This window comes from Moschus berezovskii, chromosome 5 (genome assembly GCF_049115385.1).
Source record: "Moschus berezovskii isolate FMDL1 chromosome 5, NW_MosBer_1.0, whole genome shotgun sequence".
Taxonomy (NCBI): domain Eukaryota; kingdom Metazoa; phylum Chordata; class Mammalia; order Artiodactyla; family Moschidae; genus Moschus; species Moschus berezovskii.
The window spans coordinates 65,995,505-66,015,266 of NC_142464.1; the positions used below are offsets into that span (position 1 = coordinate 65,995,505).

Below are 19,762 nucleotides of genomic sequence, written 5' to 3' on the forward strand. Positions count from 1 at the left end.
ACTTTCATGCATTGGAGAAGGAAATGGCAACCCACTCCAGTGTTCTTGCCTGGAGAATCCCAGGGATGGCGGAGCCTGGTGGGCTGCCGTCTATGGGGTCGCACAGAGTTGGACACGACTGAAGCGACTTAGCAGCAGCAGCAGCAGTACGACTGACCAACTTCACTTTCACGCATTGGAGAAGGAAATGGCAACCCACTCCAGTGTTCTTGCCCGGAGAATCCCAGGGACGGGGGAGCCTGGTGGGCCGCTATCTATGGGGTCGCACAGAGTCGGACACGACTGAAGTGACTTAGCAGCAGCAGCAGCAGTCAGAACGTCAAACTATTACTGTTAATAAAAGAAAACCAGACATCCCAAGTCAAGGAATTTAGCGCTCTTCCATGTATGGGAAGATGTCAGAGTCTGGGCTCACTGAAATCATTCCTTTGATATGCACCTCAGCTATCTGGGGCCAGTATCCAGTGTTTTCACATCCTGAGTTTCTCAGGACTCATAGTCAGGGAGAGGCTGCAGTCTGATGGCTGCTAGACGGCAGCTATTCTTTCCTTCTCGGGTTCCCTCAGGGTTCACCACTGCAGCGCTGTAATGGATGGCTTGATGGCTATGACTTTCTTTGTTTACTGATATGAGAGGTGGCATTTTTAGTTCACAGGTATGTGGACAGGAGTGCCACATGCCTCAAAGTCACTTGGGGTGTCGTATCTTGTGGAGACAATCACCAGTGCTTCAGAAAAATGACCCTGATTTATCTAATCAGGATTAAACTAATTCTCCATTTAAGAAGACAGGGGTTTAGGATACATTTCAGAATGGAAAAAAAACGCTTAGAGTCATTAAAGCTTGGTGGTAGTGGTTCAGTCGCTAAGTCGTGTCCAACTTTGTGACCCTCTGGACTGAGCCCACCAGGCTCCTCTGTCCATGGGATTTCCCAGGCAAGAACACTGGAGTGTGTTGGCTTGCCATTTCCTTCTCCAGGGGATCTTCCCCACCCAGAGACTGAATCTGGGTCTCCCATATTACAGGCGGATTCTTTACTAACTGAGCCACCAGAGAAGCCTAGACCTTTTAAAAGCTTTAACACTCAAGAACAGATCATAGAATAGGTGAACTCATAGAGGCAGAAAGCAGAGGAAGGGTGGCCAGAGGCTGGAGGGGAAGAGGGCGGAGAATGGGGAGTGCATACAGAGTTTGGGATGATGAAAAGATCCTGGAACTAGATACTGGTATCTTTGTACACTACTGTGAACATGTGTGTGTGTGTGTGTATGTGCTCAGTCGTGTCTGACTCTTTGCCACCCCATGGACTGTAGCCTGCCAGGCTCCTCTGTCCATGGGACTTCCCAGGCAAGAAGACTGGAGTAGGTTGCCATTTCCTTCTCCATTGTGAATGTACTTAATGCCAATGATTTGTACATTTTAAAATGGGTATAACAGCAAATTCTATGTTTAGTGTATTTTACCACAGTATTTTTAAATGCAGAAAAAAAGAAATAGATAACATTTGAGTGCTTATTATACCAAGCAGCTTCTGTGCAATATGTCACAATAATACCATGAGGTAAATATTATTTTAGAGGAAGAAACTGAGGCTCATGAGGTAATATGACTTTCCCCAAATCAAGGTGATGCCAGGATTAAAAGGTAAGCCTCCAGGGCTGACTTGGCAACACTCAGACCTACTGACTCTTAGAAAACTCACTTCTGTGAAACTCTCCTGATAGGAAAATGCTGGAAGCTGGGCTATTTGTGAGCTTAGGTGGAAGGTGCTCAGAGAAGGCAATGGCAAGCCACTCCAGTACTCTTGCCTAGAAAATCCCATGGATGGAGGAGCCTGGTAGGCTGCAGTCCGTGGGGTCGCTAAGGGTCGGACTCGACTGAGCGACTTCACTTTCACTTTTCACACATTGGAGAAGGAAATGGCAACCCACTCCAGTGTTCTTGCCTGGAGAATCCCAGGGACGGGGGAGCCTGGTGGGCTTCCGTCTGTGGGGTCACACAGAGTCAGACACGACTGAAGTGACTTAGCAGCAGCAGCAGGTGGAAGGTGCTACCAATAACTTCAGAAACATTGACAGGAGAATCCATACAAACTTTTTGAAGCAGGTTTTTAATAAAACATGTGAATAATGAATTGTTCTGGACACTCAAACAGCCATACCTTCATTTTTCATGATGTATTGGACAATCTGCCCAACGGTGTCACTATTTTCATTTACACTGTCGTTCAACTCTGAAAGAGAAAGGGGAGGGGAGGACAGGTTACAATTGCTCACCTGCATCAGGTCAAAGAGACATGCAGTCTCAGAGCCTGAGACTTCTCTGAACAGTCTCCAGAAAGCTCAGCTGATGACCCACAGTGCTAAGAGCTCTGCTTTCTTTTAACACACCTTTCTCTTAGCGCACCTGACTGAAAGCACACGGCGACTTTCTCAGCAGAACATGTGCAAACTGCCCATCAATATCTTCTCAAATCCAGACACATGCTTAATTTCCAAGATGTCTTTATCAGTCCTTACAACTATTACTCCTCTCTCATCATTTTGTTAAACTCAAAGGGGAAATGGAAAGAAGAAAGATAATTAAAATTAAAACTTCTTGGATTTTATTTTCATTGTAGATGTATCATATACAGAGTATTAATTTATTTCTTAAATTGGGTAATTATTAATCTCTGTCTTCACAAGACTTTTAAATATACTTCCAAATGATCTAAATGTTGGCCATGGTTAATTACCTACAAACTCAGTTTACTTTGACAGACTCTGTACATGGGATAGTCTTTAGAAGAAAAAAAAAAAAAGTCAAACCTTCAGTCTGAAACTGATCCTTATCATTTGCTTCCATAACACAAGAAAGAAGAAGGAGGGTTGAACTAGAAATCATGGTGCGGTATCTTACCCATGTTATCTGGAGAAGTGTCATCTCCACCCAAGCCACTCCCTCCCCATGAACACGCATGTCCAGTTAGACAATGCACATGCTGACCACTAAGCCAACCTACACAGCGTCTGCAGAGGATGAGAGAGAAAAGTCCCGCTTTCTGTTGACAAACATTCAGCCTCGGTTTGCTCATAAACTCACACATGACTCATCGTGTGACTGCTCACTCCCTGTCTCAAAGGTCAGTGGGGGTGGGAAAAACCAACAGGCCAGCAGGCTGGCAAGGAAGGAAGAAGCTCCCCAACTCTGCCCTTGATCCCACTTGAAGGGTGACCTACTCCAAATGTCACATTTCTGCAAAAACTGCCCTTTGAGGTCTGGAAAGGATAAGGAGAGTTAGTTACCGACCATTCCCCAAGGCCCAAAAGGATGGTTGAAAAGTACATCTGTGGTGAAAACAGGGCTTCATCTCTCAGGGTTTTCAAATCCAATCCAGCAACTCCATGTGAGGAGGAAATGCTGAGACACTCTGAGGTCAATACAAAGGGACTAGCTCTTGTCATTTTTTCACTGCACTGCTCACACAACCATTTACTTAATAAACATAAACTCCAACCTCATATTAGGTTGGTGCAATAGTAATTACAGTTTTGGACCCTGATTTTAAATCATTATAACTAGGCTCAAACACATCTTTAGTAATCAAAATAGGAGCCATTACACTCAAAATATTTTTGCCAAAGAGAAATAAGCTTGTTTATTCTTGTACCATAAAAATCCGTGCTTCAGGATTTGATGAACTCTCTGAAAGCATTTTCTACCTCCTGTGGTTGTGAAAGCATTTTCATTTTCCCTGCAAAGAGTTGTTAAGATGCTTGAAGTAGCAGCAGTTAGTTGGCTACTTGGCAGTATGGCAGATGAGACAAAACTTTATAGCCCAATTCATTCAAATTTTGAAGCGTTGGTTGTGCAACGTGCAATCGGGTGGTGTTGTGTCTTTTCTGTTGACCAATGTCAGCTGTAAACATCAGTTTTCAGTACATCTCATCAATTTTCTGAGAATACTTCTCAGATGTAATAGTTTTTCCAGGATTCAGAAAGCTAGAGTGGATCAGACCACCAGACACTGACCATGACCTTTTTTTGGTGCAAGTTTGGCTTTGGGAAGTGCTTTGGAGCGTCTTCTCCATTCAAACACTAAGCTGGTTGTCTCTGGTTGTTGTATAAAATCCACTTTTCATTGCATGTCACAATCTGATCAAGAAATGGTTTGTCATTGTTGCATAGAATAAGAGAGGACGACACTTCAAAATGACGGGGTTTTTTTAATTTGCAGTCAGCTCGTGAGGCCCCCCTTACTGAGCTTTTTCACCTTTCCAATTTGCTTCAAAATACCAAACGACATAGAACGGTCAACATTGAGTTCTTCAGCAACTTCTCCTGTAGTTGTAAGAGAATCAGCTTCAAAGATCTTCTCAATTGGTCGTTGTCAACTTCAGATGGCTGGCCACTGCGCTCCTCATCTTCAAGGCTCTCGTCGCCTTTGCAAAATTTCTTGAACCACCACTGCACTACGTTCATTAGCAGTTCCTGGGCCAAATGTGTTGTTGATGTTACAAGTTGTCTCTGCTGCTTTCTGACCCACTTTGAACTCAAATAAGAACATTTTCTGTCTAATATCATTTCCATAGTCTAAAATACATATAAAATAAGCAGCAAGTAATAATTTATTAGCAAAAGACATAAAACATGAACAGTAAAATGATGTATAACATAACCACATTGAAGAAAGTATTCTAATATCAAATGACAAAGTTCAATAATGCAAAACCACAATTACTTTTGCACAACCGAATAGATTTTTAAAGATTAACTCCCCCAGCAAAAGTAGCAGCACAAAAATGGTGAGACCTATTCAGTATTCCTATTGTTTTTATTAGAATCTAATTCAACAGCAACAGTAAGGGTTACTATATGAAAAAAGTGAAAGTGTTAGTTGCTTAGTCGTGTCCGACTCTTTGTGATCCTACGGACTGTAGCCCGACAGGCTCCTCTGTCCGTGGGATTTCCCAGGCAAGAATATGGGAGTGTGTAGCCCTTTTCCAAGGGATCTTCCTGACCCAGGCATCCAACCCCAGTCTCCTGTGTCTATCAGCACTGCAGGTGGATTCTTTACCGTCTGAGCCAGGGAAGCCCAAGAGTTAATATATACTGAGTGACATTTGTGACAAACACCAAATGTATCTTCTAATTTCACAATACTCTTACAAGGTGAAGATTATTGTCCTCATTTAAATTAAAATTTTAATTAAATTAATAAAATTAAAGTTAAATTAAACATAGCGGTGATTTAGAGCATATGCTGGGAAAGGTTGGGGGCGGGAGGAGAAGGGGACGACGGAGAATGAGATGGCTGGATGGCATCGCCGACTCTGTGGACATGAGTTTGAGTGAACTCCGGGAGTTGGTGATAGACAGGGAGGCCTGGCGTGCTGTGATTCATGGGGTTGCGGAGAGTCGGACACGACTGAGCGACTGAACTGAACTGAACTGAACTGAACTTGGCCACAAGGTAAATAAGACTAAATGACTTCGTAGTTATTTAATAAATGAAAGCCAAGTTTCTAACTCTAGGTGTGGCTCCTATAATATTTACAATGATGCTACACCATAGCATCTGCCTTTAAGATGGATCATTTTGTAACAGTGCTGGTAAGGGTGTAGAGAAGAGGGAACCCTTGTGCACAGTTGGTGGAAATGTAAACTGGAACTGCCTCTATGGAAAACAATATCAATGTTCCTCAAAAAATTAAAAATAGATCTATCATATGATCCAGCAATTCCATTTCTGGGTGTATACCCAAAGGAAATGAAAACAGGAAGTGAAAGTGGAAAGATATATGCACTCCTATGTTTACTGCAGAATTATTCAAACTAGCCAAGATATGGAAACATCCTAATGTCCATCAAAGAATGAATGGATAAAGAAGATCCACTGATCAAAATCAATAAGAAGAAATAGACGTTTTTCTGGAATTCTCTTTTGCTATGATCCAACAAATGTTGGCAATTTGATCACTGGTTCCTCTGCCTTTTCTGTACTATAATTATCAAACCTGCAGAGAGATTAGAATTTAATGATTCCTACCCTAAAAACAACTGATGATTATGTGATAGAGGTGTGAAACATCACTACAATGGCAATCATATTACAATATATAAATACACCAGAATAATGTGTTGCACACTTTAAATTTACATAATGTTATTACATCAAATATATTTTGATGAAAAAAGATGGATCATTTGCCTTACAGAGTCTGTCTCTGTACACGACTCATTTCTTACTAAAAAATCGTCTTCACTCACATTTCCACAAAAAAAAAAAATCCAGATTTTTACCTATCTTTTCAACCTTTTCTCCTTCAGCGTCTTGCTCAGCTTCTGTTGTACATCGATAGCCTTTCTTCTTAAGCAGGTGGCAAATAAGCACGCCAAAGAGACCCATGACGAAGAACACAGGGACAAGGGCATATGCGATGTATTCCGGGTGTCCATTCCCAGTGTTGTTCGTGGGCGAGGGCGTCGTCTCGGTTTTGGAGGGTAACGGGTGGCTGCCACTATGATCTGAGGAGGAAACATACACAGCGCATCGATGTCTACTGGAGACAAGGAACATCTGACAACCTTGGGAAATGTTCCTGTTAAATGTGAGTCTGTTTCTAAAACCACAGGCAAGGAAGAGGCTGGAGGGTCCGGCAGGACAGGCACGTGGGCTTGAGTTCCTATCCTGACCCTGCTGCTCATAATCTGGGCCACCTGGGGTAATTTTTTTTTTAAGCTCTCCAAGCCAGCCTCTGCTTCTTCTTCTGTGAGATTATCTATACATCGTGGAGTGAATGCACAGCTTCAGCAAAGGGTCCACACAGAGTACCACACCGTCACTGGGTGGCATCACAGCGAGTCCTCAGCGGCTAAAAGCACAGACTCAGGAGACTTGGGGTCAAGTCCCAGCTCCACCACTTTGCAGCTGTGGGACTCTGGACTTAATCTCCATGCCTTGGTTTCTTATGAATAGACATATTAATAGTACCCAACCCACCCCTCAAGGCTTGTTATGAAGATGAAACAAATGACTACACATAAAACATCTAGAACCATTTCTACAACAAAGCAAATGCTCAACTACACGGCAGGCATCGTTTTAGGCATTTGTGACTTACCACTGAGCAAAACAAAGACCCCTGTCCTTATGGAGCATATGTCCCAGAAAGATTTAGTAAACTGACTGATCCAGTGCATGAAGAAAAACAAATCCAGAACGCATCAGGTTTCGGTCTAAGGGCACACATATAAAAATGGAAGCACGTGCATTTGCGTATTTGCTTACCAACCCAAATGATCATTTATGGCATGACTGTTATATGAAAAGCACCAGCTGGGAGCTGGAGAGAGAGTGGAAACCAAGATAGTATGACCAGCGCCAACTTGGAGCCTGTAGGGTAGGGCTGGAAACAGGCACTGAACAAGTGAACACCTGGGCAGGCATGAGAGACTGGGAGAAGGTACGCATGGAGCACTAAAAGAAACAGGCACGGGGGGACCTATTTTATGACTTCAGAAATAGTGCAGCTGGGAAGGGGGCATCTATGGGGGAGAAGGAGCCATTTGCTTCTGGACAAGTCAAAGTTCCACATGGACTGACACCAGAAGCAGCGGGATATCTGGGCCCACGAGTGTGCCAGGATATCCAGGGAACTGAGTCGCCTCCGTGAATGAGTGAGAGGGAGAAACAGTGAGCCCAGCTTGTACAATCGTAAGATTCTGCCAGTTAAGATAACGGAGAAAGAGCCGACTGTGTGGAAAATCAGTCAAGCATCAATTCACACACACAAGATGAAAAGGGAGTTATCACACAAAGGAGGGGGTCAGGAAGGATGAGGGCTAAAGGAAAATGTGGGGTTTAACTGAAATGTAGTCTTATTATTTGGGGTACTCAGACTCTGAAGTGATATCATGAGGTTTTCTGCATCACAGAGGTTTACACATACTGCTTAAGAAACCCAGAAACTGGGAATCTAGATGCATTTAACTATAAACTCTCTCAAGAGTATTTTGGTGGGGGGGAAAAAAAAAACTGTATTGTAATGATCACATGAGGACAAATACCAGGTATGAAATGACCACATTTCATCACTGCAGCAAACAATATCAAACAGAGACCACAGGACAAAGGGCCCTCTCACTTTCAGATGGAAATAACTGTTATCTTTGCCCATGAAAGGAAACTCCTGGTTTCTCAGGTTTTGTAAAAGGTGGCATTCTTTATATTATTATGAAACCTCTAGAATCTGGGGGAAATCTACATATTTATTCTCATTTCTCTCCCAAGAATATAATTAATAAATGAATGAATGAATAAAAAAGAGTACACACACACACCTCCCTAAATATATGCAAACATATCATCCAAATTAGGGTTTAACATCAAGACTCAGTTTCAGTAAAAAGCAGAAATATTTAACTCCCTTAGTAATTCTAAGCAATTTATTTATTAATTCCTCTTAAAAAATATATTCCATGCAACAGGAATAGATAAAGCAGGCAATATGTTAAGACTGAAAGAGTTTTACTCAGAATCATGGTCAGTTTCAATCTGGAAGTGATAAATTCTCTTCAGGGAGCAGAAGAAACAGGAATGGGAGAAGGCAATGGCACCCCACTCCAGTACTCTTGCCTGGAAACTCCCATGGACAGAAGAGCCTGGTAGGCTGCACGAAGAGTGGGACACGACTGAGCGACTTCACTTTCACTTTTCACTTGCATGCATTGGAGAAGGAAATGGCAACCCACTCCAGTGTTCTTGCCTGGAGAATCCCAGGGACAGCAGAGCCTGGTGGGCTGCCGTCTATGAGGTCACACAGAGTTGGACACAACTGAAGTGACTTAGCAGCAGCAGCGGAAACAGGAATGAAAGCAGGGGGCTCAGAATTGAAGCCAGGAAGCTCCTCCTGAATCAGGTGGTTAAGAATGTGTGTTCATCATTAATTTGACCTCTAGGAAACCCTTGAAAATACTATGAATTCACAGTTTGTGATTTACAGACAGGTGTCAGTCATTTAATCTCATAACTACCACACCATGGAAAAAGCTGAGGAAGATATGACTCTAAACTAGTGAAATATGAATTACAGAGATGCACTGTAGCTAAAAGGTCAGACTGCCTAGCATAAATAATTACTTGGCCACTAACTAGGCATGTCACCTTGAATAAGTTTTTTAACTGCTCTGTGCTCAATTTCCTCACCTGTAAAATCGAATAAAAATGACTGTACCTGTCTACAATGGTTTCAAAATGTGGCCCCAAATTCTTCGGCACTCATTGCTTTAAGCCACTAAGTTTTGTGGCAATTTTTTATATAGCAAAGTAACTGGAAGATTATTTGTTAAATTCACCGTGAGGATTACACACATTAATGTGTAAAGCACTTAGAGCATTTAGGAAAAGATAGGCACAATAAAAGTGTTTATTCTTGGGCTTCCCTGAGCTCAGTAGGTAAAGAATCCGCTTGCAATGCAGAAAACCTGGATTCGATCCCTGAGTTGGGAAGATCCCCTGGAGGAGGACATGGCAACCCACTCCAGTATTCTCGCCTAGAGAATCCGCATGGACAGAGGAGCCTGTTGGACTGCATTCCACGGAGTTGCAAAGAGTCAGACATGACTGAGCAACTAAGGCTAAGCACAGCACATAGAAGAGTTTAGTTATTATCTTGATAGAACTGCACTATCCAATATAGTAATCACTAACCACAAATAGCAATTTAAATTTAAGTCAATTAAAAACAGATAAAATTTAAAATTCAGTTCCTTAGGTGGACTAACCACATTTCAAGTGCTCAACAGTCATATGTGGCTAACTGGTTCATATTAGAGAAGTCAGATAAAGAACATTTCCATCATCCCAAGAGCCTCTTGATAAAGGTAAAAGAGGAGAGTGAAAAGCTGGCTTAAAGCTCAACATTCAAAAAACTAAGATCATGGCATCCATTCCCATCACTCCATGACAAAAAATGTGGAAAAAGTGGGAACAGTGGCAGATTTTATTTTCTTGGGCTCCAAAATCACTGCATATGGTGACTGCAGCCACGAAATTAAAAGACGCTTGCTTCTTGGAAGAAAAGCTATGACAAACCTAGACAGTGCATTAAAAACCAGAGACATCACTTTGCCAACAAAGGTACATACAGTCAAAGCTATGGTCTTTCCAGTAGTCACGTATGAATGTGAGAGTTGGACCATAAAGGCTGAGCACTGAAGAGTCGATGCTTTCGAAGTGTGGTGCTGGAGAAAACTCTTAAGTCCCTTGGACAGCAAGGAGATCAAACCAATCCGTTTTAAAGGAAATCAACCCTGAATATTCATTGGAAGGACTGATGCTGAAGCTGAAGTACTGAAGCTGAAGCTCCAATACTTTGGCCACCTGATGTGAAGAGCTGACTCAATGGAAAAGACCCCGAGGCTGGGAAAGATTGAGGGTAAGAGGACAAAGAGGTGACAGAGGATGAAATGATTAGATGGCATCATTGACTCAATGGACATGAGTTCAAGCAAACTCCAGGAAGTTTGAAGGATAGAGAAGCCTGGCCTGCTGCAGTTCCTGGGGTCACAAAGAGTCAGAGGCAACTGAACCAGTGAACAACAAGAAGTTATATTGTACAGCCCTGTTATAGACTACAAAGAAAAATGTTGACGGAGAATCCCTGTTATCTACCTCAGCGATTTAAGAATAACTTTTAAATCCCAAAGTAACTATTCACAATTAATGCCTAAGATACTGGTTAACTTCAGTTCAGTTCAGTTCAGTCACTCAGTCGTGTCCAACTCTTTGCGACCCCATAATCACAGCACGCCAGGCCTCCCTGTCCATCACCAACTCCCGGAGTTCACTCAAACTCATGTCCATCGAGTTGGTGATGCCATCCAGCCATCTCATTCTCTGTTGTCCCCGTCTCCTCCAACCCCCAATTCTTCCCAGCATCAGACTCTTTTCCAGTGAGTCAACTCGTCACATGAGGTGGCCAAAGTATTGGAGTTTCACTTAGGTAGGCTTAATTGTTTCTTCAATTTATACTAAAAATCTGCTTAGAGACACCATCTCCATCTCTTTTCTTCATCTTTAGCTGACTCATATTTGAATTCTGAAAAAAACTGAGTCCAAATTAATAACAAAGGTCGTTGTAACATTATTGATAAAAAGTCAAAAAACAGCAACAACCGCATGTTTGACAATGGGATAATAATAAAATATCTAAGTCAACCATTGTCTATTCATTTGATGGAATAATATGCACCATTTAAAACTATTCATGAATATTTTGTGAAGATATGGGGACATACTTATCATGTAATAATGAATTTTAAAAGATGGATTCAAAAACCATACATACTCTAGGATCAAACCAGTAAAAAGTAAAATAAAATAAAGTTCATGAAGGTATAAACTACACGAAGAAATAACCAAAACAGTAAGTGATTCTCGGTAATTGAATAATAGGTTAATTATTAATAATATTTTTATGCTTTTCTGTAATTCTTTTAAAATTCTTACATATGTATTATATATCTACCAAGGTGGTAGACACTTAAAAGAAAAAAAAAGATACAGAGCAGAGGTTGTGAGCCATTTGAGAGTCATGGATCCCTTTGTAAACCTGTTGGATCCTATGGTTCCTATTTCAAAATTGTGCCTCCAGATTCTGTAGGCTCTGGACCCTAAGTTAACAGAAGTGCAAGAGAGTTGATAAGGATGATGCCGAAGTGTCTGCATGAGTAACATGGTGAACACTGGTGCCATTCACTGAGATGAAAAATATCTGGAAAGAAAAATCAAGTTTGAATGGTGCTATGGGTTGAATTTTGCCTCACTCTCAATACATAGGTGGAAGTCCTAGCCCCAAATATCTGAGAACATGACCATATTATAATATGGGGTCTTTTTACAATGGTAATCAAGTTAAAATGAAGTCTTTAGGGTGGACCCTAGTCCCATGTGGCTCTTGTCCTTAAAAAAAAAAAAAAAAGAAATTTGGAGGAAAAAACATATGAAGACAGAGATTAGAGTGATGCTTTGAAGAAGCCAAGGAACACCAGAGATTGCCAGCAAACCACCAAATCTATAACAGAAACATGGACCAGACAGAGCCTCACAGCCCTCAGAAAGAGCAACCCTGCTGACCCTCATCTTGGAGTTCCAGCCCCCAGAACAATAAGACAATGAATTTCTCCTTTTTAAGTCACCCAGTGTGTGGTGTTTTGTTACAGGGGACCTAGTGGGCGCACGATGTCGGACACGACTGAAGCAACTTAGCAGCAGCAGCATATCTTAGCATATACGCTAATGTACTTGCATGGAGAAGACAATACTATATGATTTTGAACATGTAGTGATAGAGGTAAATAAGCAGGGGACCTTCAAATGGAAATACCCACTGAGCAACTGGATCTACTCCGTGAGGAACTAGGAAGAGAACCTGGAACACAGGACTCTAGCTTGGAACACAGAAGGAGTTTCCAGAATGAATGAGCAGCCTAGCTAGGTAAGATGCTTCAGGAGAGAGCAACTAAAATAGGAAGGAAATGTAAAATGGTGCAGCCACTATGGAAAATAGTATAGAGGAGTCTCAAAAAAAAGAAAAAGAAAACAAGAATAGAACTACCACATGATCCAGCAATCCCATTTCTGGGTGTCTATCCAAAAGACCTGAAATAGGATCTTGAAGAGAGATCTGCACTGCCACACTCTTCGCAGCATTATTTACAGTAGCCAAGCCAGGGGAACAAATGTTCTGATATTTGAGCGGATAAAGAAATGTGACATGTACATATAATCAGATCCCATTCAGCCTTTTTAAAAAGGAGGAAATCTCACCATAAAGGACAACAAAAATGGACCTAGAAGACGTCATTGTTGATGCTGTCGTTCAGTCACTAACTCGTGTCTGACTCTTTGCAACCCTACGGACTGCAGCACACCAGGCTTCCCTGTCCTTCACTATCTCCTGGAGTTTGCTCAAACTCATGTCCACTAAGTCAGTGATGCCATCCAACCGTCTCATCCTCTGCTGTCCCCTTCTCCTCCTGCCTTCAATCTTTCCCAGCATCAGGGTCTTTTCAAACGAGTCAGGTGGCCAAAGTATTGCAGCGTCAGCTTCAGCACCAGTCCTTCCAATCAATATTCGGGGTTGATTTCCTTTAAGATTGACTAGTTTGATCCCCCTGCTGTCCAAGGGACTCTCAAGAAGACATTAGGCCAAGTGAAATAAGCCAGTCACAGAAGGACAATTACTGCATGATTCCACTTATATGAGATTATCTAAAATAGTCAAATTCACAGAAAGAGAGTAGAACGGTGATTTCCAGGAGCCAGGGGCAGGGAGAAATGGGAAGCTTCTATTCAATAGGGATAAAGTTTCAGTTATGCAAGATGAATAAATTCCAGATATTTGCTGTACAGCATTGTGCCCTTAGTTAACAATACTGCATTGTGCACTTAAAAATTTGTTAAGAGGGTAATTCTCATTTTAAGTGTTCTTACCACAGTAAAAAAAGAAAAAGAAAAAAGAAACACCCTAAGAAGAATCTTTTGAAAGAGAATTGAGAAAAACTCAAGACAAATTGGGCCACGTAGAAGTTCACATAAGAACACATGGAAAATCTTTAATTCCTGACTTAGGAAGCAACTTGGAATTTTTTTTTTAAACTATCCCCGTGTTGTGCTTTCTCCATAGTCTCTTGAAGTAAACTTAAAATCCTAAAACAGATACATACATCGTACATAAAATGAAAAAATAAATAAATACAATAAAACAGGAAAGAAAAACCATTCAGTGGGAGATCTTTGTGGCCCTGGAGGGAGTAGTTTTTCATAGACCAGAAGGAAAGACTAGATTCCCTGCGCTGAGGAGCAGAAATAGCTCAGTTTGCTCTTTCTAGAAGCTCGATCTGAGCATTAAGGGTAAGGGAGTTCACCTTCAGCATGAGGGGAAGAAATTTTTCTTTGCCTTTTTTATTTTTTTAAGGCTGCATTGCGTAACACACGGGATCATAAGTTCCCCAACCTAGGGTTGGGCCGGGCCCCAGGAGTAAAAGCATGGGGTCCTAACCACTAGACTGCCAAGGAATTCCCTGGAATTTTTTTAAATGACTGAACGCAGAGTGTTTCTTTACAGGCAGCAGAAAAGGAGCAAAAAGGAGAGTCTGAGACAGTGTGTAAAGTGGTGACCTTGAGGAACTGGAGGAGATAATTTCCGTAAGAAGGAAGGAGGTGGATTAAAAACTCGAACAGGTAAAAAGGACACCTCGTTCTCCAGAGGGAGGGGGTCCATGAGTGAGTCCTTTAGGGTAGGTGGAAGGACCATGAGTGAAAAGATGCCTGGGAGCCTCCGCTGTCTCTGAAGGTAAGAGATGGCATCTGTTGAGACCCCAGGGAAGAATAAGGGGCCTGTGGGGGTGGTGAGGCTTAGTGGAGAGTCTGCAGGAGTGGGAGAGGACTGCAAAGCCATTCAGGGTACAGCTGAGATGGGCACCCCAAATCTGCAACTGGGCTAACCCATGCAGGAGGGCCACCAGAGCAGGAAAGAAAAACAAGAGACCCAAGGGAATCAGACACCAGGGATCAGGGTCAGAATGGAGTGTAGGCCAAAACAGAGGAAGGAAGAGGTTGGTTTAAGGTAGAAGAGTTCTAGAAGTGCTGGAAGTCCAGCTCAGACTGGTTTGTTACTCCTCTATTACTACCAACAAGAACTACCACCACCACACTTATGGAGCATTTACAAGCCACCACTAATTAAGCATTGACTCTTCAAAGCAAACTTCTGACACAGCTACTGGTATTCTCCCCAAGCTACAAATGGGGAAAGGAAGCACAGAAAGGTCACACAGTCTTCTCAAGGTCACGTTGCTACTACATGGCAGCACCTAGATTCACGCCAGGCAGTCTAGATCCTGCCTGCGTGGACGCTGCTTCCTCCTCCCTGACCTGAGGTCATCATTTACCAACTCTTCTGTTAAAATGCTAAATGCTGGTTTGCTCTCCTTTTTCACAACTGAGATCAAAGGCTCCCCAGATCTCAAAACTGAGTTCCAATTAGCACAGCAGGAAGTAGGATGTTTTGAAAATGCCTACTACCAGACCTCAGAGCAGTTTCCTGGATGAACAAGTGTAAAACTGAATCTGTCCTCCATCTCTGAGCCCCTACACAATTCCCAAATCACAGCTCATCTTATGCAGGCCACAACTTTAAGCCCCTCCGTTCCGTTCCGTTCCGTCTCTCAGTCGTGTCCGACTCTTTGCGACCCCGTGGACTGTAGCCTACCAGGCTTCTCCGTCCATGGGATTCTCCAGGCAAGAACACTGGAGTGGGTTACCATTTCCTTCTCCAGGGGATCTTCCCGACCCAGGGATCGAACCCGGGTCTCAGCCTCTTCAAAACAAGCCCATCACCTCATCTTTAGTATCTTTAGTATTCTCCACACACACCAATAGCCATTGAAACAGGGAGTGTCTCAGCCCTTACTGATAAACATGATTCCCTTCCACAACATCACAAGTAAGTCATGTCCAAAAAAAGCCACGGGTTATCAAAATCCTTTGGGTTTTTCCTAGACCCAGTCAGGTTGTCTTAATTCACTGCATTTTGGGGACGCATTAGTATTGAATTTTGCCAAGATCCTGTTGACAAAGTCACAAAAGAAGGCAAGAAACTGAGGAAGAGGTATGAGGAATGGCTCAAAGTCAACCCCCCAAAATCAAAAGCAGTTTTCTAGCCTGGTTTCCAAGTAATTCTTAAGTTTCCAACTGACCCCAATGGTAACAGGAGCTGAGAAGCAATGGCGCAGAAATGGCATTCCTCAAACCCAGTGGGCATAACTCAAGGGTTGCTAAAATAACAGGGAAGATGGTGATAACCTGAGACTCTAGATAAGGAGGCCCTCGTGACTCCTCCCAAGCAGCTTCATTCCAGTCAGGGCCAAGAGCATTTTGATGGTTCTGAGAGAAATTCTATCAGGAAAGGGGTACGTTCTCAGAAGCTTGGGTTACCCAACAACTCTGTGATGGGAGAAAAGGACTTGGCTGGAAAGTAGATAGCCTACCCAGCTTGGTTGGAACGTCGCTTTTAAACATACTCACACACCCTATTTTTTTTTCCAGCAAAAACATTCAAATCACAGGACCCAAAAGTCTATTTTTGGACTACATTACTGACTCGGAGGGCAAATTTTGCATTTCTCTAAAGGGGTGTTTCTCCCTCCTGCTTTGCCCTGGCTGCCTCTGTGACTCCCCTCTCTGTGCCTCAGTTTCGTCAACTGGAATATTGTGTGCTGGTTTCAATGTCCTTGGTTCTTGACATTCCATACTCAAACTCCTTCAGCTCCATCGACAATTCCTTCTGGGTTGGCAGACCACACAAACCTACCCTCCTGTGTCCACAAGGCAAAATCCCCAAAATTCTAAAAAGAAGAAGTCTTACACCTTATTTCACAGCAAAACTCAATCTGACAAACTCATTGGTAGCAAAACTTGATCTGATATGAGGCTATTTACAACCTCTACTCTACTGAGTCTGCTGCACAAATATGAATATACTTGATGAGACCGCTCAAAGGGGCTTAGGCCACGGGGCTCAAGGGTTTTCCATGGTCACAGTCCTATCAGGTGGGTATTCATTAGAGAGAGGAACTGGAGGCGGGGGAGGGTCTGTCACTTGCCTGGGGTCACAGGGTTGGAAACTAGTAAGAGCCTGGAGGAAAAGCCAAGCAGATCTCATTTCAGGACAATGCTCATAGCCAGCTCACACACTGCCTCTCAATCCTTCTCTGGCTGAGAGAAAATCTATTAGCTCCTGAAAAACAACCTCTTTTATTAAGCTAATTGTTTAAACACAGTTTAAATCAATTATGTACACAATGAAAGGGCAGAATGCAAAGCAAATTCTACAAAATAAAATCATTTCCAATTATTTCTATTTTTGGCTACAGAGATAACCAAGGCCATGGAGCTCTTAAGGGACACCACCCCCACTCCCAGCACCACTGACAGAGACACAGCATTCACCCAAATCTTAAAAGCTTAAAATGTATGAAGAGAACAAATGAGCTTATATGGAAATTGGAAAACAATGAACTTCAGTATATAAATAAGTCCTAAGCTTTGTAGTGAAACTTCAGGCAGCTACCAGTTTCCAAACACCTCCCAGATAGACAGCTGCTACAGTCTACCCTCCCCCACTCCACAGCCGTGACAGGACAGGAAGGGGACACCCAGACAGGACCCACTTGCCCAGAGGCCACTCACCCATGACACAAAATCCCTCCCTATGCGAACAGCCATCCAGTTACCTTTACCTCATTGAATTCCTTGAAATGCTACCCTGATACTGGAAGGTTCTCTTTTTCAATTTTATTTTTTTATTTTTAATTGGAGGACAATTGCTTTACAATGTTGTGTTGGTTTCTGCTGTACTTGATTCTGGACAGCAAAAACCACTAACGGAACAGATGGAGGCCCAGAAAGCCTTCCTCAGAAAAACATGCATAAATCAGCAATGTCTGGTTGTGAACCCCTGATTGACATGTGCGTTTGGCTACGAGGTCCCTTGAAAAATGCAGCTGTCTCTGAGGTTTCTGCTCATACCCGGGAAAGACCAGCTGCACCCTGTGCTGTGCTTAGTCGCTCAGTCATGTCTGACTTTGTGACCCCCATGGACTGTGGCCCACCAGGCTCCTCTGTCCATGGGATTTCTCCAGGCAAGAATACTGGAATGGATATTCTTCTTGGAAAATATCTCCTATCCCTTCTCCAGGGGATCTTCCTGACCCAGGAATCAAACCGGGGTCTCCTGGATTACAGGCGGATTCTTTACCATCTGAGCTACCAGGGAAGCCCCAGCTGTACCCTGGAGGATACTAAAATGGAGTGCTCAGGGTAGCGGAGCACCCCAGGATCCAGAGACAGGCATTAAGCACGGGAGAGAAAATCAGGGAGGAGGGAGCACCCAAGAATTCAACATACCAGGAAAGTTTACCAGGAAAGCTCCGCGCCTCCCCCAGTACTTGGCTAAATGTGGCTTCAAAGAGCTTTTGTTAGAAATAATAGAACAAATGAAGTTTGTAAACCTGATGGCAGCCTGGTTCCAGATTTTAAACAATAAAAATTTTAAAACAGCAATAAAGACTATTTTGAGGACAACAGGAAAATGGATTAAACTTACTGTTTATTTTCTTAGCTATGATGATGGTGTTGTGGTTATGTGGAAGGAAGTCCTCAGTCCTACAAAATGATAGCAGAGGGATTTAGGTGAAATGCAACACTGTCTACAACTTGATTTCAAAGAGTTCAGCCAAAAAGAGTAGGTAAATGGATGGATGGACGGGTGGACGGATAGGGTGAGCAAGTGAACATGGTAAAATGCTGGTCCAGCTGGTTCATACGGCAGTCCACTTTACGTTTCACCTTCTCTGTAATAATAAAGTTCTCTAAGTCCGATGTTGTCACTTTTTAAATAGCCTTTGTGGGAGCCTAATTATTATTTTTAATGGGAAAATGCATTTCAATTTCTAGCATACTTTCCAATTACTCAAAACGGAATGTCTGGAGCATAACCCCTCCTTGAGCCGCAGTTTCTTTGTATAAGTACCATAGGAGGTGAGGAGGGAAGTATTATAATTAGTGTGGACCCAAGAAGAAAAAAGACTTTATATTAGGTTTCAAAAGAAAAACTGAATTTGGCTGGATAAAAAGGAAATAAACATTCTTGACAAGCAGGAGGTTGGGAGGACAAAACTGAATTACTCTTGAACCCCAGGTAGCAGATAGAACAAAGGATTGAAACTGGGGTGACGTCAATATAAAGATACAAAAATACCTAAAAATAATGCCGGAAACTGTAAATATTTGTCATTCCAGGTTTCCATTTAAACCAGAATGGGAAAACTAATTCTGCAAAGTAAAAGTTCCTAGCATTCTCCACAAATGTCTCAGATTTACCATTAAAAGTGATATCTTAAGGCCACAGAACTTTCTGACCAAACACAACTCTTCAGGGGCACCAAAAGACTGAGCACAGAAAACAACTGCAGCCTCACAGCTACTCCTTGGAAAGGGATTCAGTTTAGGATACGGGTGTTTGGAGAAGTCAAGGAGCTCAACTTCTAGACTCTTCCCAAATCTTCCAGAATATCTCAAAGGTTGGCATTCAGACAACACAGAAGGCTCAACTAACCTGAGCTCACCCTCATGGGGTGAAGTCAGAATGCCAGTGTCCACACTGGGACACAGGCCAGGAAGCCACCCACCATGCCTCTAAGACAGAAAGGGCTGAGGAGCTCTGAGGGGGGCCCAAGAGGGGGGCACATCATGGGGTGCTCTGAGAGGGGTGTTGTCGTTCAGTCACTCAGTCATGTCCGACTCTTTGCCACCCCATGGACTGAAGCATGCCAGGCTTCCCTGTCCTTCACCATTTCCTGGAGTTTGCTCAAACTCGTATCCACTGAGCTGGTGATGCCATCCAACCATCTCATCTTCTGTCATCCCCTTTTCCTGCCTTCAATTTTTCCCAGCATCAAAGTCTTTTCCAAAGAGTTGGCTCTCCACATCAGGTGGCCAAAGTATAGGAGCTTCAACTTCAGCATCAGTCCTTACAATGAATATTCAGAACTGATTTCCTTTAGGATATCCCAAGAAAAAGAAAGGCAAAAAAGCAAAATGGCTGTCTGAGGAGGCCTTACAAATAGCTGTGAAAAGAAGAGACGTGAAAAGCAAAGGAGAAAAGGAAAGATATAAGCATCTGAATGCAGAGTTCCAAAGAATAGCAAGGAG

The 19,762-nt window shown here is 42.7% G+C and overlaps 1 protein-coding gene across 2 annotated transcripts in view; it reads right to left on the reverse strand.

Annotated features, from left to right (window-relative positions):
• The window catches only part of RELL1 (RELT like 1), a 96,972-nt gene that overhangs the window by 48,590 nt on the left and 28,620 nt on the right, over positions 1–19,762 (reverse strand). For both annotated transcript variants that reach the window (XM_088836270.1, XM_055434036.2), the window contains exons 2-3: positions 6,286–6,510; positions 2,162–2,233 (exon numbers count right to left, since the gene is read on the reverse strand). In XM_088836270.1, the coding sequence (XP_088692396.1) occupies positions 2,162–2,233; positions 6,286–6,510 (297 nt within the window). The remainder of the gene's footprint in view (positions 1–2,161; positions 2,234–6,285; positions 6,511–19,762) is intronic.